Below are 18,252 nucleotides of genomic sequence, written 5' to 3'. Positions count from 1 at the left end.
AAATGAGATGTTCCCTTCTCGACAGAGCACAGGACTTCCATCTGCCTGAAGGTCAGCAGAAACAGCAAACTGAAACGAAACAACCCTCCGACGCACGTCGCAAACCGAGAACTATTATTAGAAACCAAATCAGGCCAAAGTGAACTATAGTTTATCGCCGGAGAAAGCCAGCCCTTTGCAAGGGTCACGGGAGACTCACGTTGGGGGTGCGGGAGGGGTCACGCGACTAGCGGGGGTCTCATCTTCCGGAAAGAGCAATGGGGGGCGGGGGGGGGCAGAGGCCCGTCGGGGCGGAAGGGTGGGCCATTAGCAACAGAATTGCGGGCGGGACCTGGCCCCGCCCCTTCTGTCCCCCGACTCCCCCAGCGCGTGCCCCCTGCACCGGAGCCTTCGCCACCGTCCCCGCGGGTGCCGATGCTGGCTCTCCGCGGGGCCAGGACGCTGGGGGCGGTGCGCACGAGCAGCTGGAGGAAGACCGAAGGCGACTGCCGCTGCCCCGGGCTGGCCCGCGGTGCTAGATGCCGGCGGCCCGCGCTGCTCTGCGCCTGCCCGGGGTTCAAGTCCCGGGCCTCCCGCTCCCGCCGCGGAGAGGGGGCTGTTCTGCGCGCACAGGAGCGGGCAGTGCTCTTAGGAGGCTGGGGGTCGGCAGGGAGGTGTGACCGAGGAGAAGAACCGCCCCAGAGGCTCGGGCCCGGGAGTCAGACGCCACCACCGGAGGCGAGGAGGCCGGGGGGCCGGCGCACACGGGGGCTGGGGCGCGAGGGGCGCCGCCGCAGGAGAGCTCCCGGGGCCCCTGCACTTCCTTTCGGTGCCGCCCTGAGCCTCGGGGCCGACGGTGGGGGGCGCTGGGGGTCCAGCCGGGTGGGTCCGGCCTCGTGGGAGAGGAGGGGGGTGGTGGTCGCGCTTTAACAGTCGCAAAGCCGCGGGCGGTCAGTGAGCCCGCCGCCAGTGTCCGGTCACTCCGGGCACGGGCACTGCTCTCCGCGCCGCTTGACGTGACGGAGGAGTCGGCGGGGCCGTGGGAGTCCCGGGAGGAACCGTGTTCCCCGCGCACGTGGACACTGTGGGGGTCTCGCCCGCGGATGGGGCGCCGGGGCGGGGCCGCGAGCGACAGGCGTGCGCTCCGGCTCCGGAGTTTATTTAAAACTCGGGACGCAGCCGCGGAGTCTTGTTTGTGTGAACCCGGAAACGCGGGGGAGGGGCCGGAGCGCGGGCGGGGGAGGGGCGGCCGGAGTCACGTTACCGGGACGGGCCGAGCGCAGGGCGCAGCGAGCCGGGCGGCGACCACAGGTGCCCGCGGCCGGGACCCTGCCCAGCCCGGCCGCCCCCCGCACTCGGGCCCCAGACCCGACCCCGGACCGCGGCCCTGACCCTGGACCTCCGACCCTGGCAGTGACCCCCGATCCCGGACCCGGATCCCGGACCGGCTCCGATCCTGGACCCCGATCCCAGACCCTGGACCCTGACCCCGGACTCCGGACCGGCCCCTCCGTCATGACGGGGCCGGAGGACCAGGAGTTCGACTTTGATTTCCTTTTCGAATTTAACCAGAGCAACGAGGGCGTCCCTGGCGTGGCCCCAGGTGGGTCCCCGCGCGCCGGGGTCAGAGGTGCAAAGGTCCCAGGTGCAGGGGGGGTGCACTGTCCCGGGGTGCAGGGTCCCGGGGTGCAGGGGTCAGAGGCAGAGTGTCCAGGGGCACAAGTCCCTCTGGTGCAGGAGTCCAGGGTAGAGGGTCCAGGGGCTGGGGGGGGTTGGGGGGTGGGAGGAGCCAGCCTGGGTCCCAAGCAGCCCCTCCCCTCCTCTCTGCCCAGGAACACCCCCAGGGGTGCCCCCGGCCCCACCCCCACCCAGGTCAGGTCAAGGCAGCACCCGCAGCATCCCCACCTCCCATGCCCTGCACCCTGGCACAGCCGGTAGAAAGCAGGTCAAGTTCAATGGCCAGTGGGTGGGGAAGCCCCTGTGAGGCCCTGGTGCCGCCGCTTGGGCTCTGGCCAAAGTCACACTCGTGCTGGCCCTGGAGCCTTCCTGCGTGGGGCCTCTGGCTCCAGGCAGCCGCTGCCCGGCCCCGGCCAGGGGACAGGAGTGTCCGAGGCCTGGCGTGAGCAGAGCCTGGGGACCGGGTGAGTGGCCACTGCCAGAGGCCAGGGGAGCCGGGGAGCCCCCCGACCTGTCCCCGCTGGGCCCTGGGGCCTCAGGCTCCTGGCTCCCCTCCCCCGCCCCCCAGAGCACAGTTAGAGTGGAAGTCGCCCGGCCTGGGGGGTGGGGCAGGGCCTTCCCTTCCTTTCGTTTTCTCTGTGGAAGCGAAGGGACCCTGCCCCTCCTCACCCCGAGCAGCAGCTCGTGAGCAAGAGCAGAGCCGCCGAGAAGCCCCGGCCAGGCCGCCTGGGGCGCGGCGGGGGGCGGTGGGAGGAGGTGCCAGGGGCCCCTGCGGTCCCCTTGCTTTCCGTGGGTCCTCGGGGTGCCGCTCCCTGCCCCCCCCCACCCGCGCCCACGTGGCGGCGAGGCGCTGGGGCCGCACACCGCGCACTTGGCACCGGCAGCCGCCGTCCCTGCAACAACTGTATAATATTTTCCATGCCGTGCACGGCTCCCCTCCTGAAGGCCTGAGCGCCCTGGTCGCTGAGAAATGAAGTGAAGCAGACGTCCCGCCCAGGCCCTGGCTGCCCGGCCTCCTCGCCCGCCCTCCCCGGCCGCCGCCTCTCCTCCTCGGCCGCGGGTTTCCAGGCCCCGGCAGCCGCGGGCCCGGCCGATGAGGGCGGGCGAGAGGTGAGGCCTCGCCTGTCCTGCCGAGCCTGGCGGCCTGTGGGCCGTGGGCCGCTCCGTGGGCGCGTCCTGGGCTCGCTCCTCTTCGGCTCCCGGTTCCCGCAGCCGGGGTCGCTGGGGGGCAGGAGCCAGTGCCCGCTGCCGCCGGCCTGTCCGCCGTGCCGACGAGCAGGAGGTCACGGTCGGCGTCGCACGGGCCCAGCCGCGTGCGTCCCTCCCCGTCCCTCCGAGGTGGCCGGTGACCGTCCGCCCGCCCGCTGCACCGTGCACCGTGGCCCACGGGAGGGTGTCCTGGTTCCTCCCGAGTTTGGGCGATTGTGAGGGAAGTCCTCCCCTCTCGTTCTTGCTAGTTTTTACGTTACGTGGGTTAGTTGTTAGATCACCACTTGGTAGGTTGCATTACTGCGTTCCAGCTCCCCTGCTGTGAGAGAGGCCTCGGCAGCCCCCGGGCTGAGCCTGGGTGTGACGGGGGCTGGGGGCGGGGTTGGGGGGGCGACACTGAGATCCCCCCCCGGGAGCTGGGACTCGGAGCTCTCCGGCCCCTGCGGGCGCAGCGCCGGGCTCTCGGCCGCCGGACAGGGCAGCCCGGCCGTGGGCACCGGTGGCTGCCTCGGTCACACCTTCTGACTTGAGAACGTGTTGTCCAGGGTGGGCTGGTCCCCGGGGGACAGGGCTAGGGCAGCCCGGGCCCACCCTGTCACATGGGAGGCCGCCTCCTGCTTCCACTCAGTGTCCCTTTAAGGGAGGGGCTGGGCCCGGGGTTCCCTGAGGGCTCAGCAGGTGCAGACACGGAGCGGGCCCTTGCTGGGAGGGAGAGGAGAGCGTTCCAGGCCGCTGTGCTCTGGGCAGCAGGCGGGTCCTCCGCACCGGCCTTCCCGTCCGCGGCCCCAGCGCCCTCGGCGGCGGCCGGCTGGGCTGGGCGGCTCTGCTCTCGGCTCAGGAAATAGCTGTGGCTGTCAGCTGGGAGGCGGGCGTGGCCCAGCTTCCCGCCAGGGCTCCTGTTTGCTCCCTTATTTTGGCCGGCCCACCGCTGCCAATTCTGTCGCCCCGGCAACTCGGGAGGAACTCGGGCCAGGCCTCCGGGTCTGGCTGGAGTCTCCCTGGCCGGCCGGCCGGCCACCTCCGGCCCAGTGCGGCCCTGTCTGCGCCCCTCCCTGCACAGGGCTGCCTGCCGTGGCTCCGTGCGGAAGGGGCGTCGTCGCTGGAGGCGGTTTCGTTCTCGGGGCGTCCTCCGCGGCGGCGGCGAGGGGGGGGCGTGAGGAGCCCCGGGCCCCCCCCCCCCCCCACACATGAGCAGGCCGGCCCTGCAGCAGACGCCGGGCGGGGATCCTGGCCTGGGATCACTGTCCCCCCCCAGCCCCCGCCCGGGGAGGCCTGGGGAAGTGGGGGGCACTGGCCAGGGGGCCGGGGGCCCGGACCTTCGACGGGGCAGGGCAGGAACCTGTGTCTTTAAGGGAGTGTCCCCACCGCAACTCTCGGGGACGGCCCCAGCGGGGACAGCTGCCCGCGTGCAGGGAGTTTCGGTTCTGGGCCGAGCTTGTCCCAGGGAGGCCAGAGCGAGGGGTGGACGGCTCCACGGTGTCAGCGCCTTAGCAACGGGGACCGAGGGGCGCGGGCCCGGCTGGGTGGCCGGGGGACCCTGAGAGGGCCGCCCGGCCCCGCCCACGGGACGTTCTCCCGCGTGTGTGCCTCGGCGCCGGCCTCTCTGCCGGCCCTTGCGGAGCCTCCTGCCGTGGAGTCGGCCGGGCCAGCGAGGCCCCCAGGGACGGCCTCCGCCCGTCGCCCTGCAGCCCCCACGCCCTCAGGGGGCGGCTCGGGCGGCAGCACAGGGACAGGTTCCAGCTCAGGCCTGCGGCTCCGGCGCGTTTGGGTTTCACTCTGCTTCGCTTGCACTGCCTGCAGGGCCGGGGGCTGGCCGGGCGTCCGGGAGGTTGGGGCCTGGCGGTCACTCAGTGCAGTTCTATTTCTAGCCGCGTGTCCTGCGCCTCGGCCCCAGCAACGCCGGCAGGGACGGGCCTCCCAACGGGAAGCAGACGTCGGCCGGCCGGTCCCGGAGTTTGGGGCGGGGCGAGGGGCTGGGTCGGGGGTCTGGTCGGAGACGCCCGCTTGGGGGACACGCAGCCCCCGAGGGTGCGGACCCCGAGCTGTCGGGCCGGCCCCTGTGGCCGCCACTGCTGCGGGGGGGCGGGGGTGACCCCGACACGGGACTGGGGTCCTGGGCATCCGAACAACCCGGCCGCCGCTGACGTGGACAGGAAGCACGTGGACGGGTTTGGGGGCTGGTCCCGAGGGAAGGCAGTGGAGGCCGGGCTCTGAAACGAAGGGTCTCTCGGGAGGAGACGGAGCGGCCGGGACGGCTCGTCTGCTCCTGGAACTTGCTGAGCGCGGGGCTTGGGGCCGGGCCCCCCTGCGCCCTGCACTGGGCCCGAGTTTGCGCCCAGGGGCTCCCTGCACGGTGAAGGGGGGGTGGTCGCCGGAGAACCGGCCGGTGGGGCGGGGGCGGCAGGCACGGGCGGGAGCCGCAGCCGCCGCAGGGAGCCGACCTGAGCAAGCTCTCCCCGGCGTCTGCTCGGGCGCCTGCCGCCCGGCGCTCACCTGCCTTGTAATTCAATGACCCCTCCTGGGCGGGCGGCCAGGTGCCGAGCGCGGCAGCAGAACATGGCCCTGATGGGTGTCGTCTGCAGTGGCTCCCGGTGCGACGGGGTGAGCCCGACCGTCTTGGGGTCCTTAGGAGAGTGGCCGACAGCGTCCTCACCCCGTGTCCGTGGGGTCCCTTGGAACAGTCAGATAATTCAGATGCGGCTGCGGCGTCGGGTGGTAGTGACCCCGAGAGCCGTGGCGTGGGGGGGGGGGGGGGGGGGTGTGGCCCCGGCAGGCGGGGCTTCCATCCTGTCTCGACGCGGTTCAGGCTGCGGGGGGGGGGGTGCTTCCTTCCAAATTCGCCCGACGGAGGAGAGCCGGGCGTAGGTGCGCCTGGTTTCCCAAGAAGGCTTCCGGGGCTTCTCGTCCTCATCCGCAAACGCCGGGTTCACAGAGGCCCCTCCTGGAACGTTCCGGTTCTCCGTGGACCCCGAGCTCACACAGAGACGCGTCACCCCCCCCCCGCCGCCCCTCCCCCACCTGCCCGTTCACCCGGAAGCTTCCAAGGGGCGCAGTCCTGTGGGGGGCCCCCGGGTTCCCTCTGCTGGCGGCCGGTGCAGGGGTGCGGACGCATCCTCACGGGGGCCACGCCGGCCTGCGGTGGGCCGAGTGTCCTTCCCCCTGCCTGACGGTCACGGAGCAGCCACCTTTGTGCCGCCCCGAAGCTGCTTTGAAGGCGCCCGCGAGGCTGACGCGGCCCCCGCTGGACCTGCCCCCGACACCCCGGGCTGGAATGTGTGTTTCTCGGTTCTGGGACTCGCCTCCCGGCCGCCGGACGGTGGTGCAGCCGCGCCCTCGGCGGCATCTCTTAGGACAAGTCACGGACACGCATGACAACGTTCTCCGCGTCGGGCGGGAAGCGCAGGGGCCTGCCCTCCTCCTCGGCCCCCCGACCTGGGGGCGGGCCGGCTCTGCGTGACGCCCACGCTTCCTGTTTCCGTCATCCCACGGGCCACGTCCCGAGACGGGATTTCTCTCTGACGAGAAGATCCGTTTTCTGTAAACTGTCAGGTCCTCGCTGCGGCTTCCCAGACTCCCGCGCTGCCAACAAGCCGAGGGGCCGGCGTGGGTGGGCGTGCGCGTGGGGCCCGTTCTCACTTTCTCACGTTCCCACGGCGGCCCCCCCCCCCCCCCCCTTCCCTCCGGGGGCGGGGGCCCTTGTCCCCGCCACGGGGACAGCGTCACCGGTCTGGGCGGAGAGACGCCCGTGAGGGTGGCCCGAGGCTGGGGCCCACACGTCCCGTCAGGACGGGTCCCGGGCGAGGCTGCTGGTCGAGGCCCGACCCCGGGTTCCTGCCCTGGTGGGCTGCCGACAGCGACCCCGATCACCACCGGCCCCGGGGGTCTGCGCTCACACCTGCCGGCGGCGGGCACTCGGGTGTCCTCGCTCAGCCGGCAGAGCAGGTGGGACAGGTGGGGGCGTGTGGGGCGGGCCCCGGAGAGGCCGTCTGAGCCCACACGTAGGCTCGTGCACACGGACTTGCACGCGGCTCTGAGGGGTTGTCGTCTCCCGAGGCCGCCTGCAGCCCCCCCCCCCCCCCCCCCCCCCCCGCTGTGGAAGACACGCAGGGTGGCGCCTGGTCCCCCCGGGCTGAGCAGGGTCTCCATCCAGTGCATCCAGGGTCCTGGGCCCGCTGGGCACCCTCACATGCGGGCCTGCCCTCCCTCCCGCCCACAGGCACCCTGGGTCCTGGCCGGGCACCCGGGAAGCAGTGCCCTCACGCCCCCTCCTCCCCGGGGCACCTGACCACCGGGAAGTGCCCGTCCAGGGTTACTAACTTCCTGTTTGATTTCTGCAAGCAGCATAACGAAATTTTGTTTCATTTTTTGAAAGGTTTTATTTATTTATTTTTAGAGAGGGGGGAAGGGAGGGAGAGAAACATCAATGTGCGGTTGCTTCACACGCCCCCTTCTGGGGACCTGGCCCACAACCCAGGCCTGTGCCCTGACTGGGAATCAAACCGGCGACCCTTTGGTTCGCAGGCCAGCACTCAATCCACTGGGCCACACCAGCCAGGGCCAGGTTTTAACACCCAACTTTGGTGTTTTTGAGTAGAAAGTGTCGGCACGGGCAGGCGTTGCCTCGCCCTGGTCCCTGCCTCCTGCCCGCAGACGGGGCGGGGGGGGGGGGGGGGCGCACCCTTCCCTGCCTGGCTGTGCCCCGGTCCCTCCGGCTCCTGGGGAGCCAACCGGGAGACCGGCCCCAGAGATGGCGAGGGCCAGGGGTTTGCAGGACAGTGTCCCGTGGCCGCTTGGCCGCAGCAGCCCAGTGGGCACGCGGCCACCCGAGCGGGAGGCGTCCCTGCCGCCCCGGGGTCTGACTCAGCCTCAGCGTCGTTTTCCCTTCCTCGTCACGGCCCCGGGTCCCCCGGGGGCTTTCTGGGAGCTGGCACCGCCGGGGAGCATCTGGAGCGGCTCCCCGCTCTCTGCAGAGGCCGCCAGCGACGCCCGGGGGGCGGGCTGTGGGCTGTCCCCGGGCCTGGGCCTGGCCCTGGGCAGCAGGGGACGGCGTTGTCCCCGGGGCACAGATGACAGAGACCCGGGCGACCTCCCGCGCGGCTGACCGCGCCTCCGGCAGCGAGCAAGGAGGCCGTGCCCCCGCCCGTCCGGGGCCTCACACCCGTTTCTGGGAGGAAGGGCCACGGTGCAGGCCGGCCCTCTGCGGCCCGGGACGCTCTGGCCTGCACCCCCGGACGCCCCGGGGCCGTGCCTGACACCGAGAGCCCTCCCCGGCCGGCGCCGCCACGGGCCGGGGTCGGGTTTCCCCGCGTGGGTCTCCATTACGTGGCGACCTGGATAGCGGCGGGTCAGACAGCAGCTCCGCACCGGGGGTCACGGCGAGCCTTTTGCACCTGCAAACCCAGGGTGTGGCTTTCCTGACACAGCGGCTAATTACACCAGTAACGATTTTTTAACAAAGGCCGCACCGAGGTGGTAATGAGCATTTAACGATCCCTCAGTCCCGCCGCCGAGCCCCAGACGGCCGTGTCGCTCCGTGGGGGGTGGGGGGGCGTCTGCCCTGCGTCACCAGGTCACCCGAGCGGTTTCCGGGGGGGGGGGATCCGCGTCGGCGCCCACCCGGAGCTCGGGGCCCTGTGTCCGTAGCCGGTGGGCGGGGTGGGCGGGCTGGGGCGGTCAGTCTGTGGGCGCCTCTTCCCCAGTCCCGGTCCCTGCACCTGAGCCCGCCCCCCCCCCCCCCCCCCCGTCTGTCAAACAAGGGGACGCCTCTCGGGGCCGGCGCAGAGCCCGGCTCTGGGGGCTGTGAACCACAGCCAAGGGGGGCGGGCAAAGACCCCCCTCCCCCCCGCGCTCGGGGAGCCAAGGCCGGAGATGGGGGCGAGTGTGGAGGGGGGACCGGAACTGGGGAGGGTGGCTCCGGGATCCGGGGGGGGGGGGCAGGAGGGCGGCCCCTGTGCTCGGAGAGCAGGTGGGCCCGGGGGGGGTGGGCGGTGGGCAGCGGTGAGCACCCTCACGGGAGAGGCTGCATGCCGGAGAGAGAGGGGGAGGGTCCTGCAGCCTCCAGGCCTGACAGGGTGGGCTGTGGCTCCGGGTCCCTGGGGGCAGCAGGGGGGCGAGCACAGGGGCGGGGGGGGTTCGCGTGGCTGCTGAACGGCCCCTCACACCCATCTCCTTTCCCCCCCCCAGAGCACTACGGCTACACGACCTCCACCCTCAGCCCAGGCCTGTCCCTGCCCTCAGCGCACCCGGCCCTGCCCGGCCCCTGCCATGACCTGCAGGCGCCGGCCCCGGGCGTCCCGGCCGCGGCGGGCCACCCCTCGGGGTACGGGGCCCTGCTGGACGGCGGGCCCTCCGGCTACTTCCTGCCTCCCGGCCACGCCCGGCCCAACGGCGCCCCGGCCCTGGAGAGCCCGCGCATCGAGATCACGTCCTACTTGGGGCTGCACCACGGCGGCGGCCCCTTCTTCCAGGACGTGGACGCGGAGGACGTCCTGCCAGGCCCCAAGCGGCCCCCGGCCACGGCCACGCTGAGCCTGCCCGGCCTGGAGGCCTACCGGGACCCCTCGTGCCTGAGCCCAGCCAGCAGCCTGTCCTCCCGCAGCTGCAACTCCGAGGCCTCGTCCTACGAGTCCAACTACTCCTTCCCCTACGCCTCCCCCCAGACGTCGCCCTGGCAGTCGCCCTGCGTGTCCCCCAAGGCCACGGACCCCGAGGAGGCCTTCCCCCGCGGCCTGGGGGCCTGCGGCCTGCTGGGCTCCCCCCGGCACTCGCCGTCCGCCTCGCCCCGCACCAGCGTGACCGAGGAGAGCTGGCTGGGCGCCCGCGGCTCGCGGCCCTCCTCCCCCAGCAACAAGCGGAAGTACGGCCTCAACGGGCGGCAGCCGTCCTGCTCGCCCCACCCCTCGCCCACGCCGTCCCCGCACGGCTCACCCCGCGTCAGCGTCACGGACGACACCTGGCTGGGCAGCGCCACGCAGTACACCAGCTCCGCCATCGTGGCCGCCATCAACGCCCTGAGCACGGACGGCGGCCTGGACCTGGGCGACGGCGTGCCCGTCAAGGCCCGCAGGACGGCCCCCGACCCCGCGCCCTCCGTGGCCCTCAAGGTGGAGCCGGCGGGCGAGGAGCTGGGTGCCACGCCGCCCCCCTCGGACTTCCCGCCCGAGGAGTTCCCGCCCTTCCAGCACATCCGCAGGGGCGCCTTCTGCGACCAGTACCTGGCCGTGCCGCAGCACCCGTACCCCTGGGCCCGGCCCCGGTCCCCCGCGGCCTACACCAGGTGAGCTCGGGGGGAGGGCGAGGCCGGGGTCGGCGTGCGGGGGCCCCCGCTGGCCTCTCCCGCTGCCGGGTTTGGGGGGGGGGTCCCTCGTGTGTAGTAGCACTGTCCCGCCACCTCTGCCCCCCACGCCCTGCGGCCCGCCGGCCACTGGGGTCGCCTCCGCAGGGGTGGGGCCGGGGGACACAGCCCACAGACGCGTGCGCTCAGCCTTGTGTTGCTTCGTGGGGCCCGAGGGTCCCCGTGCCGGTTGTTTTCGCTGCCTCCCCGCCCCTCCCCCTCCCTGGCTAATTGCTGCCAGCGCGGCTGCAGATGGGGCCTCGGCTCAGCAGACCCCCCGGGGACCCCGGCCGCTCCCCCGGCGCCCACGCTGTGTGGAGAACAGCTCAGCCGCCTGCTCCCCGGAGCCAGGCCGGTCCCCGCGGTCTGGTGGCAGGGAGCTTGCGCACGCTCCCAGCCCCGAGTCTCGGGTTGTTGACTTTTCTTCTCAACGGTGTATGGGGCTGCCGGGGCCCCTCCGGGGCCGCCGTCTCAGCCCGGCGCTTTTATTTTTAACCGAACAGCCCTCCACCACAGGCGGGTCGCCGCCAACCTGGGCAGCGTGCTTTCCGCTGCAGGACCGCGGAGGGGCGGGCGGGACGGCGTCCATGCAGGCCTCCCGCACACACGGCGCCACGGGGCACAGGGCTGTGGCCGCCGCCTGCGTGGCCTGCGTGCGGTTCGGGAGACTCGGGCCCCGCGGGGGCGTCTGTGGACAGCAGGGTCACTCACAGGGGACCCTTGGCTCGCTCGGCTGGGGACCGCCGTGGCCCACAGCTGGAGCCCGGGGTGGGGGGGCAGGAGCTGAGCTCTTGGCACCCAGGGACCCAGCTGCGCCTCTGCACCCTTTTCTCTCTCTTCCCTTTGTAAACGGTTTTATTCCGTTAGAGAGGGAGGGAGGGAGAGAGAGAGGGAGACAAACATCGACTGGTTCTTTCTCACACACCCCCAACCGGGGAGCAAACCCACAACCCCCTCACGTGCCCCGACCGGGAATTGAACCCGTGACCTTTCGCTCTGCGGGACGACACCCCGCCCACGGAGCCCCGCCGGCCAGGGCGCCGCGGCCCATCCGGGGTCCAGGGTGAAGAGCCAGTGTGCGGCCCGAGCGCCTCGAAAGCCACCAGCTGGCGATCGTCCTTAGGACTCAGTCCAGACACCGAGAGCCAGCCAGACCGGCTGCTGGTTTTTCTCGACCCGGGGAGGGTGCATCCCCACTTTTCACCATTTAAGTGTCTGCCTTCGGCCCTGTGGTCAGAGGCCGGCGTTTCCAAAGGTGTCACCAGATGGGCCTGGAACCTGGGGCGCAGTCACCCCCGTGGGAACTTGGGAGACCCACCTGGGGGCACTCCCAGCAGACTTCCCCCGTGGGCAGCGGGCCCCACCGTCACCCCAGCTTGTCCGAGGTCGTCCTACCGTGCTGGCTCTGGCCAGGCGTCCCCTGTGATGGCCCCTGGCTGCCCTGCGTCAGGGCCCCCGCGCCTGAGCGAGCCCACACGGAGCCGCGCACTGAGGCCGGGGGTCCGCACCCCGGGGACAGGGGCGGCCCACCTCCCCCATCAAGGCTCCCTGGTGTTTCTGGCCGGGGGTGGGGGGGCATCCGCAGGACCAGGCCTGCCTCTAACTCCTGGTCAGAGAGCAGGCCCCCCCCCCGGCCCGTCTGTGGGGGCTTTGGCGGTCACTCCGCGGCCACCTGCCTGCTCGTTATCTCCGGGCCGCAGGGCCGAGCGCGGCGTGACGCCCGCATTCCTGCGCGCCGACGCAGACAAAGCCCCGGGAAGGCGCCCAGCTGCCCTCCGCGGGGTCCAGGCTGACCTTTCCCCCCGGCCGGCCCCACACCCAAGGTGTTTCCTGCCCACGTGCTTCCACGGGGTCCCGTCGGCCACGGCCCGGGGGCAGCGGGGCCGCGGGGGAGCCGGCGGGGAGGTTGTTTTGCCCTGGAGGGAGGGCGAGCAGGTTTCCTTCCTGAGAGAGGGGCCAGCGCGGGGACGTCAGCAGGACCCCCCGGGCAGCACCGCCTGCCCGGTCTCCGCCCACGGCGGGGCCTGCTGGGAGCAAACCTGCCCCCCCCCCCCCCCCCCGGGCCGCTGTGCGGGCCACGCCGGTCCCTCAGGAGGAGGAGCTCCAGTGATGGGCGTGTCCGAGGCGTACGCCGGGGCATCTGTTCCCCGCTGGGGTCTCCCCCTCCCCATGGCGCTGACGGCCCCCCCTGGCCCCCAGGTTGTCCGGACGCCACGGACGTCCTGCCACGGTGGACCAGACCGTGGAGGAGTGGAGTCTGGTCGCGTCTCACCATCTTGGCGGAGCTCACGCTCACCTCAGGGCTCACCAGGGCTCCTGTCCTTGAAGCTCATAAGGCGCAGACACCGTGGGTGGGGGGGGCTCGTGCGTGAGCCCCGCCGTGAAAAACCCAGAACCCCCGTGTCCGGGTCGGGCCGCCAGCCCCTCGCCGCGGTGCTGACGGTGCCGGCAGCGTCCGCAGACCCAGCGAGTTCCGGGGCCGAGTGGGGGACGGGCGGCCGCCGGGGGCCGGGGGGGCGGGAGGGTTCCACGCCCACGGCAGCGACACGCACCCACATGCACTCGCTTCCAGGCGCCCGTTGGCGGCGGCGCCTGCAGCAGGTGCCACGTTAACCTAAAGGACGGGAGGTTCGCGCACCTGTGGGCCGGTCGGGCGGCACCGACGGGACTGAGCGTCCGTCACCGTGCCGGCACCCCGGGGTGTGGGCACCTTCCCCTCCTCCCAGATCAGGGCGGTGGGACGCCCCGGCTCCGGGGGCGCTGGCGTCTGGGCTGACTGCGCCCCTCAGAGGCTCCCCCTGCGCCCGCCCGGAGAGCGGCAGCCGGGTGAGGAGCGGACGGAGGAGGGACCGAGTTCTCAGGGGCGGGAGGAGCTGGCGGAGCAGCTTTCCCCCGGAGCCCAGGGGCCCAGGGGCCCGAGGGCTGCATTCCCAAGGCCGTGAATTTCGGGCTCTTTGCCTCCTTTGGGTTTCCGCATGTGACGTTGACGACTTGATAACAGTTGTCACTTGGGGGTGTGCAGAAGCATTAGCTCCCGAAACCCATAGAACTGCCAGTCCGGTGGCCTCTGTGGCACATCTGAATGTGTCAGGTTCACCCTAACTCGGAGCGAGGGTGGGTAAACCTGCAGGCGGGCCACCCGTCCAGCCGGCAGGTCACCCAGGAATGTCACCACCGGGAGCCCGGGGGGGGGGGGGGGTCGCAGGAGGCAGCCGGCTGCCTCTGCAGGGGGGGCCCTGGGCACACGCTGGAGTCTGCCCGGCCGGCGGGGACAGGCCAGCCCGGAGTCAGAGCCCCGTGCGGGCGGCGCCGGGACTGCCTGGCCCAGAGCTGCCCCTCGTGGGGCCCCGGCCGCCAGCACCCCCGGCAGGGTCTCTGCCTGCAGGGGCACCTCCGGGGGCAGTCAGGGCCCCAGCGCAGCGCCCCCCTGAGACCCAGAGACGAACCTCGGCCACAGCCTGTCAGGGGGGGCACACACTGGAGTCCGTGGGCAGGAGCTGGGGCGGCCGCCGGCGCCCAGGGTGCGGGAGCCGCGTGGCCCCTGGGCTCGAGGCCGCAGACGGCGGAGCTGGGCCTCCTGGCCCCTTTCGGCGGCTCCCGGCCGGCCACCACGGTGGGGCTGGCCACAGCCCTTTGTCCGAAACACCCCCACTCCTGCAGTTTCTCTGGTTCCACAGACTCCACTGCTGACCCTCAGCGGCGTCTGCCGCCCCGGCCTCTGACCGGAGGGCCTAGCCGGACGGCCGGTCACAGCTGGGACTGGGAGGGGCCGCGTGGGCGGGGCTGCTGCGGCGCCCACCTTCCCAGGGGTGCCCTCGTCTCTCCTTCTGTGGGTCCCGTGGGTGAGTGTCCGCTGTGGGAGGAGGAGGCCCGGATCTTCTGCGTGCTGGTCAGGATGAAACGCCCGGAGTCCTGGTGGCTTTGTGCTCAGGTCTTGAAGCGACGCCGTGGAGGTCGGAACCGTGGCCTCACGGCACAGGGCGACCCCAGCGCCAGACCAGGTGCAGCCGCGAGGCCTGGACGGCCGGCTCCTGTCCGCCGAGGGGGTGCGGGCAGCGGTGGTGCTCCGGCTGGTCCCCCGCCCGGGCACCTTTGGGTGTCCAGTCCCGGCAGCTCCCAGACTGCCCAGAGCCTGCGGGAGGGTGTGCGTCCAAGTGTGGCACGGCAGGCCCTGCACGGACCCTCCCCGGGGGCAGAGGGCGGGAGGGCCTTTTCCTGCCTCGGCTGCGTTGCACCCCGGGGCGACGTGGGCCATCGGCCTGGGGACACCAGGCGGCCCTGCCTGGACGGCTGAACTTTGACCCGGAGGCCGCCAAGGTCGCGCTCACACGGCCTCTCGGGCGGTCCGTGGGACGTGTGGGCCGGTGCTCCCGGTTCCCGAGCAGAGGGCTTCCGTGAACGCCGGGGTGCGCTTTGCCGTTTCATTGGTGCGTCTAAGGTGCCGTCTGGGCTCTGGGCAGACAGGCTCGAGTCACTGGCTTTCGGTCCAGACGGTGATGAGATCTCCCGGGGGGTGGGGTGGGGGCCAGGCTGCTCTGTGCTGAGGCCACCCCACCGAGGGGTGCAGGGGGCAGACCCAGGTCCCAGGAGTGGTCACTGCTCCGAGGGAGGGAAGGGCGGGCCCTCCCGCGGCTGCGCTGGCCTGGCACCCCGAGGACACGGGCGTCCGGGCAGGTCTCAGCCCCGAGGCCACCTGCAGACGCTGGCCCCCGACGGAGGGAGGGGCCGGCTCCGGTCAGTGGGGAGGGGTGCCAGTCCTGGGGCCGCTGGCCACACCGGGTCAAGAGGCGGTGCCTGTGGGCAGCACTCAGGGTTCAGAGGGCAGCGGCTGACCTCTCCGACCTCTCCTGACCTCTCCGACCTCTCCTGACCTCTCCGACCGCGTTGCTGAAAGGCCCGCGGAGGTGGACGGCTGAGGTCTCCTCTCCTCGGGGCCGGGCCCCCTGCACACTCAGCTGCTCCTCCCACAACCCGACGACCCACCTCCGGTGCCGGGCGCCCAGGGAGTGGCCGTGCCCTGGGGGAGGCTCCGAGCCGGCGGAAACGCCCGGCTTCCTCCCGAGAAGGGGGGCGCCCTGCACCGACCCCCGTGCCTCCGGGGCAGCGAGCGGTCGCTGGCAGCAGGCTCCTGAGGTGCCCGGGGTGTCTCGGACGACGCAGACTCTGCCCCCGTCACGGGGGGGTCCGCGCAGAAGCAACCCGGGACCACCTGCCGTGCTGCTCCCCGTGGGGTCCACACCCGCGGGCCTCCCTCCCTCCCTCCCTCCCTCCCCACAGTGGGCACGGGCGGGGCAGGCCCCCTCGGCCTTCGAGGCGCGGCCCCCCGAGTGTCGGAGCGGAGACCAGGCAGCGTCTCCCCGAGTCGGACAGCCCCTCCCCCCCCCCACGTCGGCAGCTCCAGTCCCAGGCAGACGGAGCCCCAGCAGGGGAGCAGTTGGCACCCCCAGACCCGTGTCTGGGACGCGCCCCCTGCCCTGTGGGGAGTGTCTGAGGTCACTAGAGGTGCCAGCTTCCGGCGGGAAGAGCCCTGCCCGCGGGTGTCCTCGGGGCCTGGAGTCCGAGGCTGACGACCTCCTTTAACTTAGAAAATCGAGACAACACGCAGCAAGGACTGGGAGGCCTCCGGCTGCCGCCCTGTGGACCAGTCGGCGGTCCCTCCCTCCCTCCCTCCCGCGGGTCCGACTCCTCCCCCCACCCTGGGGTGCGTCCCGCCGAGGCCAGGGCTGTGGCTGCAGCTGCCACGGCGGCATCAGCACCGACAGAGGCCTTCCCGTGTCCTCCGCCTGGCAGAGACACGCGGCTGCAGCGCTGAGACGGCTCAGCTCCGGGGGGGGGGGGCGGGGCGGGGGGGACTGCGCCCGGACGCCCAGACCGCCCGGCCCCGGGGCCCCTGCCACGCCAGGGGAACTCGCACCCACGGGGGCGCCTCTGGGGTCTCCGCGGCAGCTCCGCCGGCGGGGTGGCCCCCGAGAAAGTCAGTGGCAGGTGACGGGTCGATGGGGTCTTTGCGGGGACGGGGGCCGCGGAAGGGCGCTGGGACCCGCGGGCGCCGCCCGTCTCGGAGCCGGGCCCCCGGACCCGACGGTCACCCTGCCGGGGCCGCCTCTCGGGGAGTTCGCCGCCAGTGGTCGTGTGGGGAGTGCTCTCCGCTGGGGGCTTCCAGAAACACGCGTGAACAGGACGGGCTGCGTGTCTTCCTCGCACACGTGGGGCTGTTCCCGCTGTGGGACACGCGTGTGGCTGCGGGCCCCCCCACCCCGGCCCCAGCCCGCGTGTGGCGTGTGCGGACGCCGTGCCGCCTTGCCCTGAACACGCAGTGGGTCTTCGACGACAGGGCTCGTGTTTGGAACTGGGGGCCCCTCGCCGTCCCATCGGACGCTGACGAGCGACTTACAAAGTGACCGCTCCGGTCGCCGGGCCAGCCCGCGGTCTTGTGCTGGGGCTCGCTGCCTCCCGGCTGCTGACCCCCACGGTTGTCCCCGAGGAGGCCTGGTGCATCCCCCGGACCCCGAGGGCCCCCCTCCCCCACGACCTGCTCTCCTCCCCCCACGCCCGAGCCCTCCCCAGACCGGTGCTGATCAGGGGGCGGGGGGGAGGGGGAGGGTTGCTGGGGCTGGGGCTTCCTGTCGTGGCGAGTGTCCCCGAGAGGCAGGGCCAGTGGTGTCTGCACGGTCACTGACAAAACGGCCTGAAGGGATTTTCAGTTTTAAATCGAGACACTTGGTCGAAGGTCCGGCCTGGGCCCCTCTGCCCCTGGGCCCCCGTCGCCTTGGGGTGCCACGGGAGGGGGCACCGCCGGCCCAGGGGCCCCGAGAGGCGCTGGACGGCTCGTGGGCCGGGAGCATCACGGTCAGCAGGGAGCTGTCACCCGGGGCAGCTGGGTCTGGAGTTCCGGGGACACCTGCAGGTCCCAGGATTTCCCCTGTGGGCGGTGGTGTGCCTGAGCGTCCGGGTCCCCGGGCTGGTGGGGGCGCAGGGGGCGGAGCTGAGGACGCCGCTGCGGGGACCGTGGGGGGTCTCCACGGTGCAGGACGGCGGGCGTCTCCTGGCCAGACGCCCGCACCCGGGCGGCTGGCGGTGGGGGATGGGCCGGCCGTGGGGAGAGGTGTGGCCCCAGGTGTGGGAGCCGCCGGACCCGGAGGGAGGAAGACCCCCCCCCAGCGTTCTGAGACGGGATCGCCGTGCGTGGGTGGTCTCGCTGCTGCAAACCGCGTTACAGAGAGTCCTCCCCCCCTTCCCACGAGAGGAACACGCGGACGCTCGCTGGAAAGCGCGAGGGCCGTGCTCGTGGGAAAGGGCGGTGCGGCCGGCCTGAGGGCAGGGGACTCGGAGGGGGAGGGCACATCTCCCCCCCCCCCCCGGTGCCTCGCCCACGGGCAGCGAGTGGCTCGCTCAGCTCGGGTGGTCACCTGCGGCGACCCCAGCGAGGAGGGCGGGGCCGGCCAGGGCCCCGGCAGACAGGACGGCCCAGCCAGGCTGCTGGCGCTGGTGTCGGAGCTCCGGCCGCCGGGGACAGTGGGGGAGGGGCGGGGGGGCCGCCAGGCACTCAGCCTTGAGCGGTGGGGCCGCGGGGCCGCGGGCCTCCCCAGGAGGCAGTGACAGTGTCACAGTGGGGCGTGCGCTGACCCTGGAGTACCAGGCCCAACAGCGGCGTTGACGATGTCTGTTTTGCGAGAATTCCACGTTCCCCCCGGCTGGTGTGACTCAGAGGGCTGGGCAGCGGCCTGCAAACCAGAAGGTCGTAGGTTCAAGTCCCCGCCAGGGTGCAGGCCTGGGCTGTGGGTTTGCACACAGGAGGCGATTGTGGGTGTTTCTCTCCCTCTCTTCACCCTCTTTCCCTTCTCGCTAAAAGCAATGAGCGTGTCCCCGAGTGAGGGTTTGGGGAAAGAAAAGAATTTCAAGTTGACAGAACGTGGCAGAGAGATCTGTGGGGCTCTCTGCAGAGCCCTGATACCGACCCCGTGGACTCCCGGGCTGGACACGGGCACCGGGCTGCCCCTGGTGCGGGGAGTGGACACAGGTGCCCGGGACGCCTGTGTCCCCGGCTTCGAGAC

General features: G+C 72.4%; 1 protein-coding gene across 1 annotated transcript in view; it reads left to right on the top strand.

The window, feature by feature from the left end:
- Window positions 1-1,231: 1,231 nt before the first annotated feature.
- The window catches only part of NFATC1 (nuclear factor of activated T cells 1), a 71,437-nt gene continuing 54,416 nt past the window's right edge, over window positions 1,232-18,252 (top strand). Inside the window, 2 exon segments of the mRNA XM_028524080.2 lie at window positions 1,232-1,582; window positions 9,049-10,141. Of these exon segments, the coding sequence (XP_028379881.2) occupies window positions 1,495-1,582; window positions 9,049-10,141 (1,181 nt within the window). The 5' untranslated portion in view covers window positions 1,232-1,494.

The sequence above is a fragment of the Phyllostomus discolor genome, chromosome 9 (genome assembly GCF_004126475.2).
Source record: "Phyllostomus discolor isolate MPI-MPIP mPhyDis1 chromosome 9, mPhyDis1.pri.v3, whole genome shotgun sequence".
Lineage (NCBI taxonomy): Eukaryota > Metazoa > Chordata > Mammalia > Chiroptera > Phyllostomidae > Phyllostomus > Phyllostomus discolor.
The sequence above is the reverse complement of the archived record's forward strand: the minus strand, read 5'-3'. Positions and strand labels throughout refer to the sequence as shown.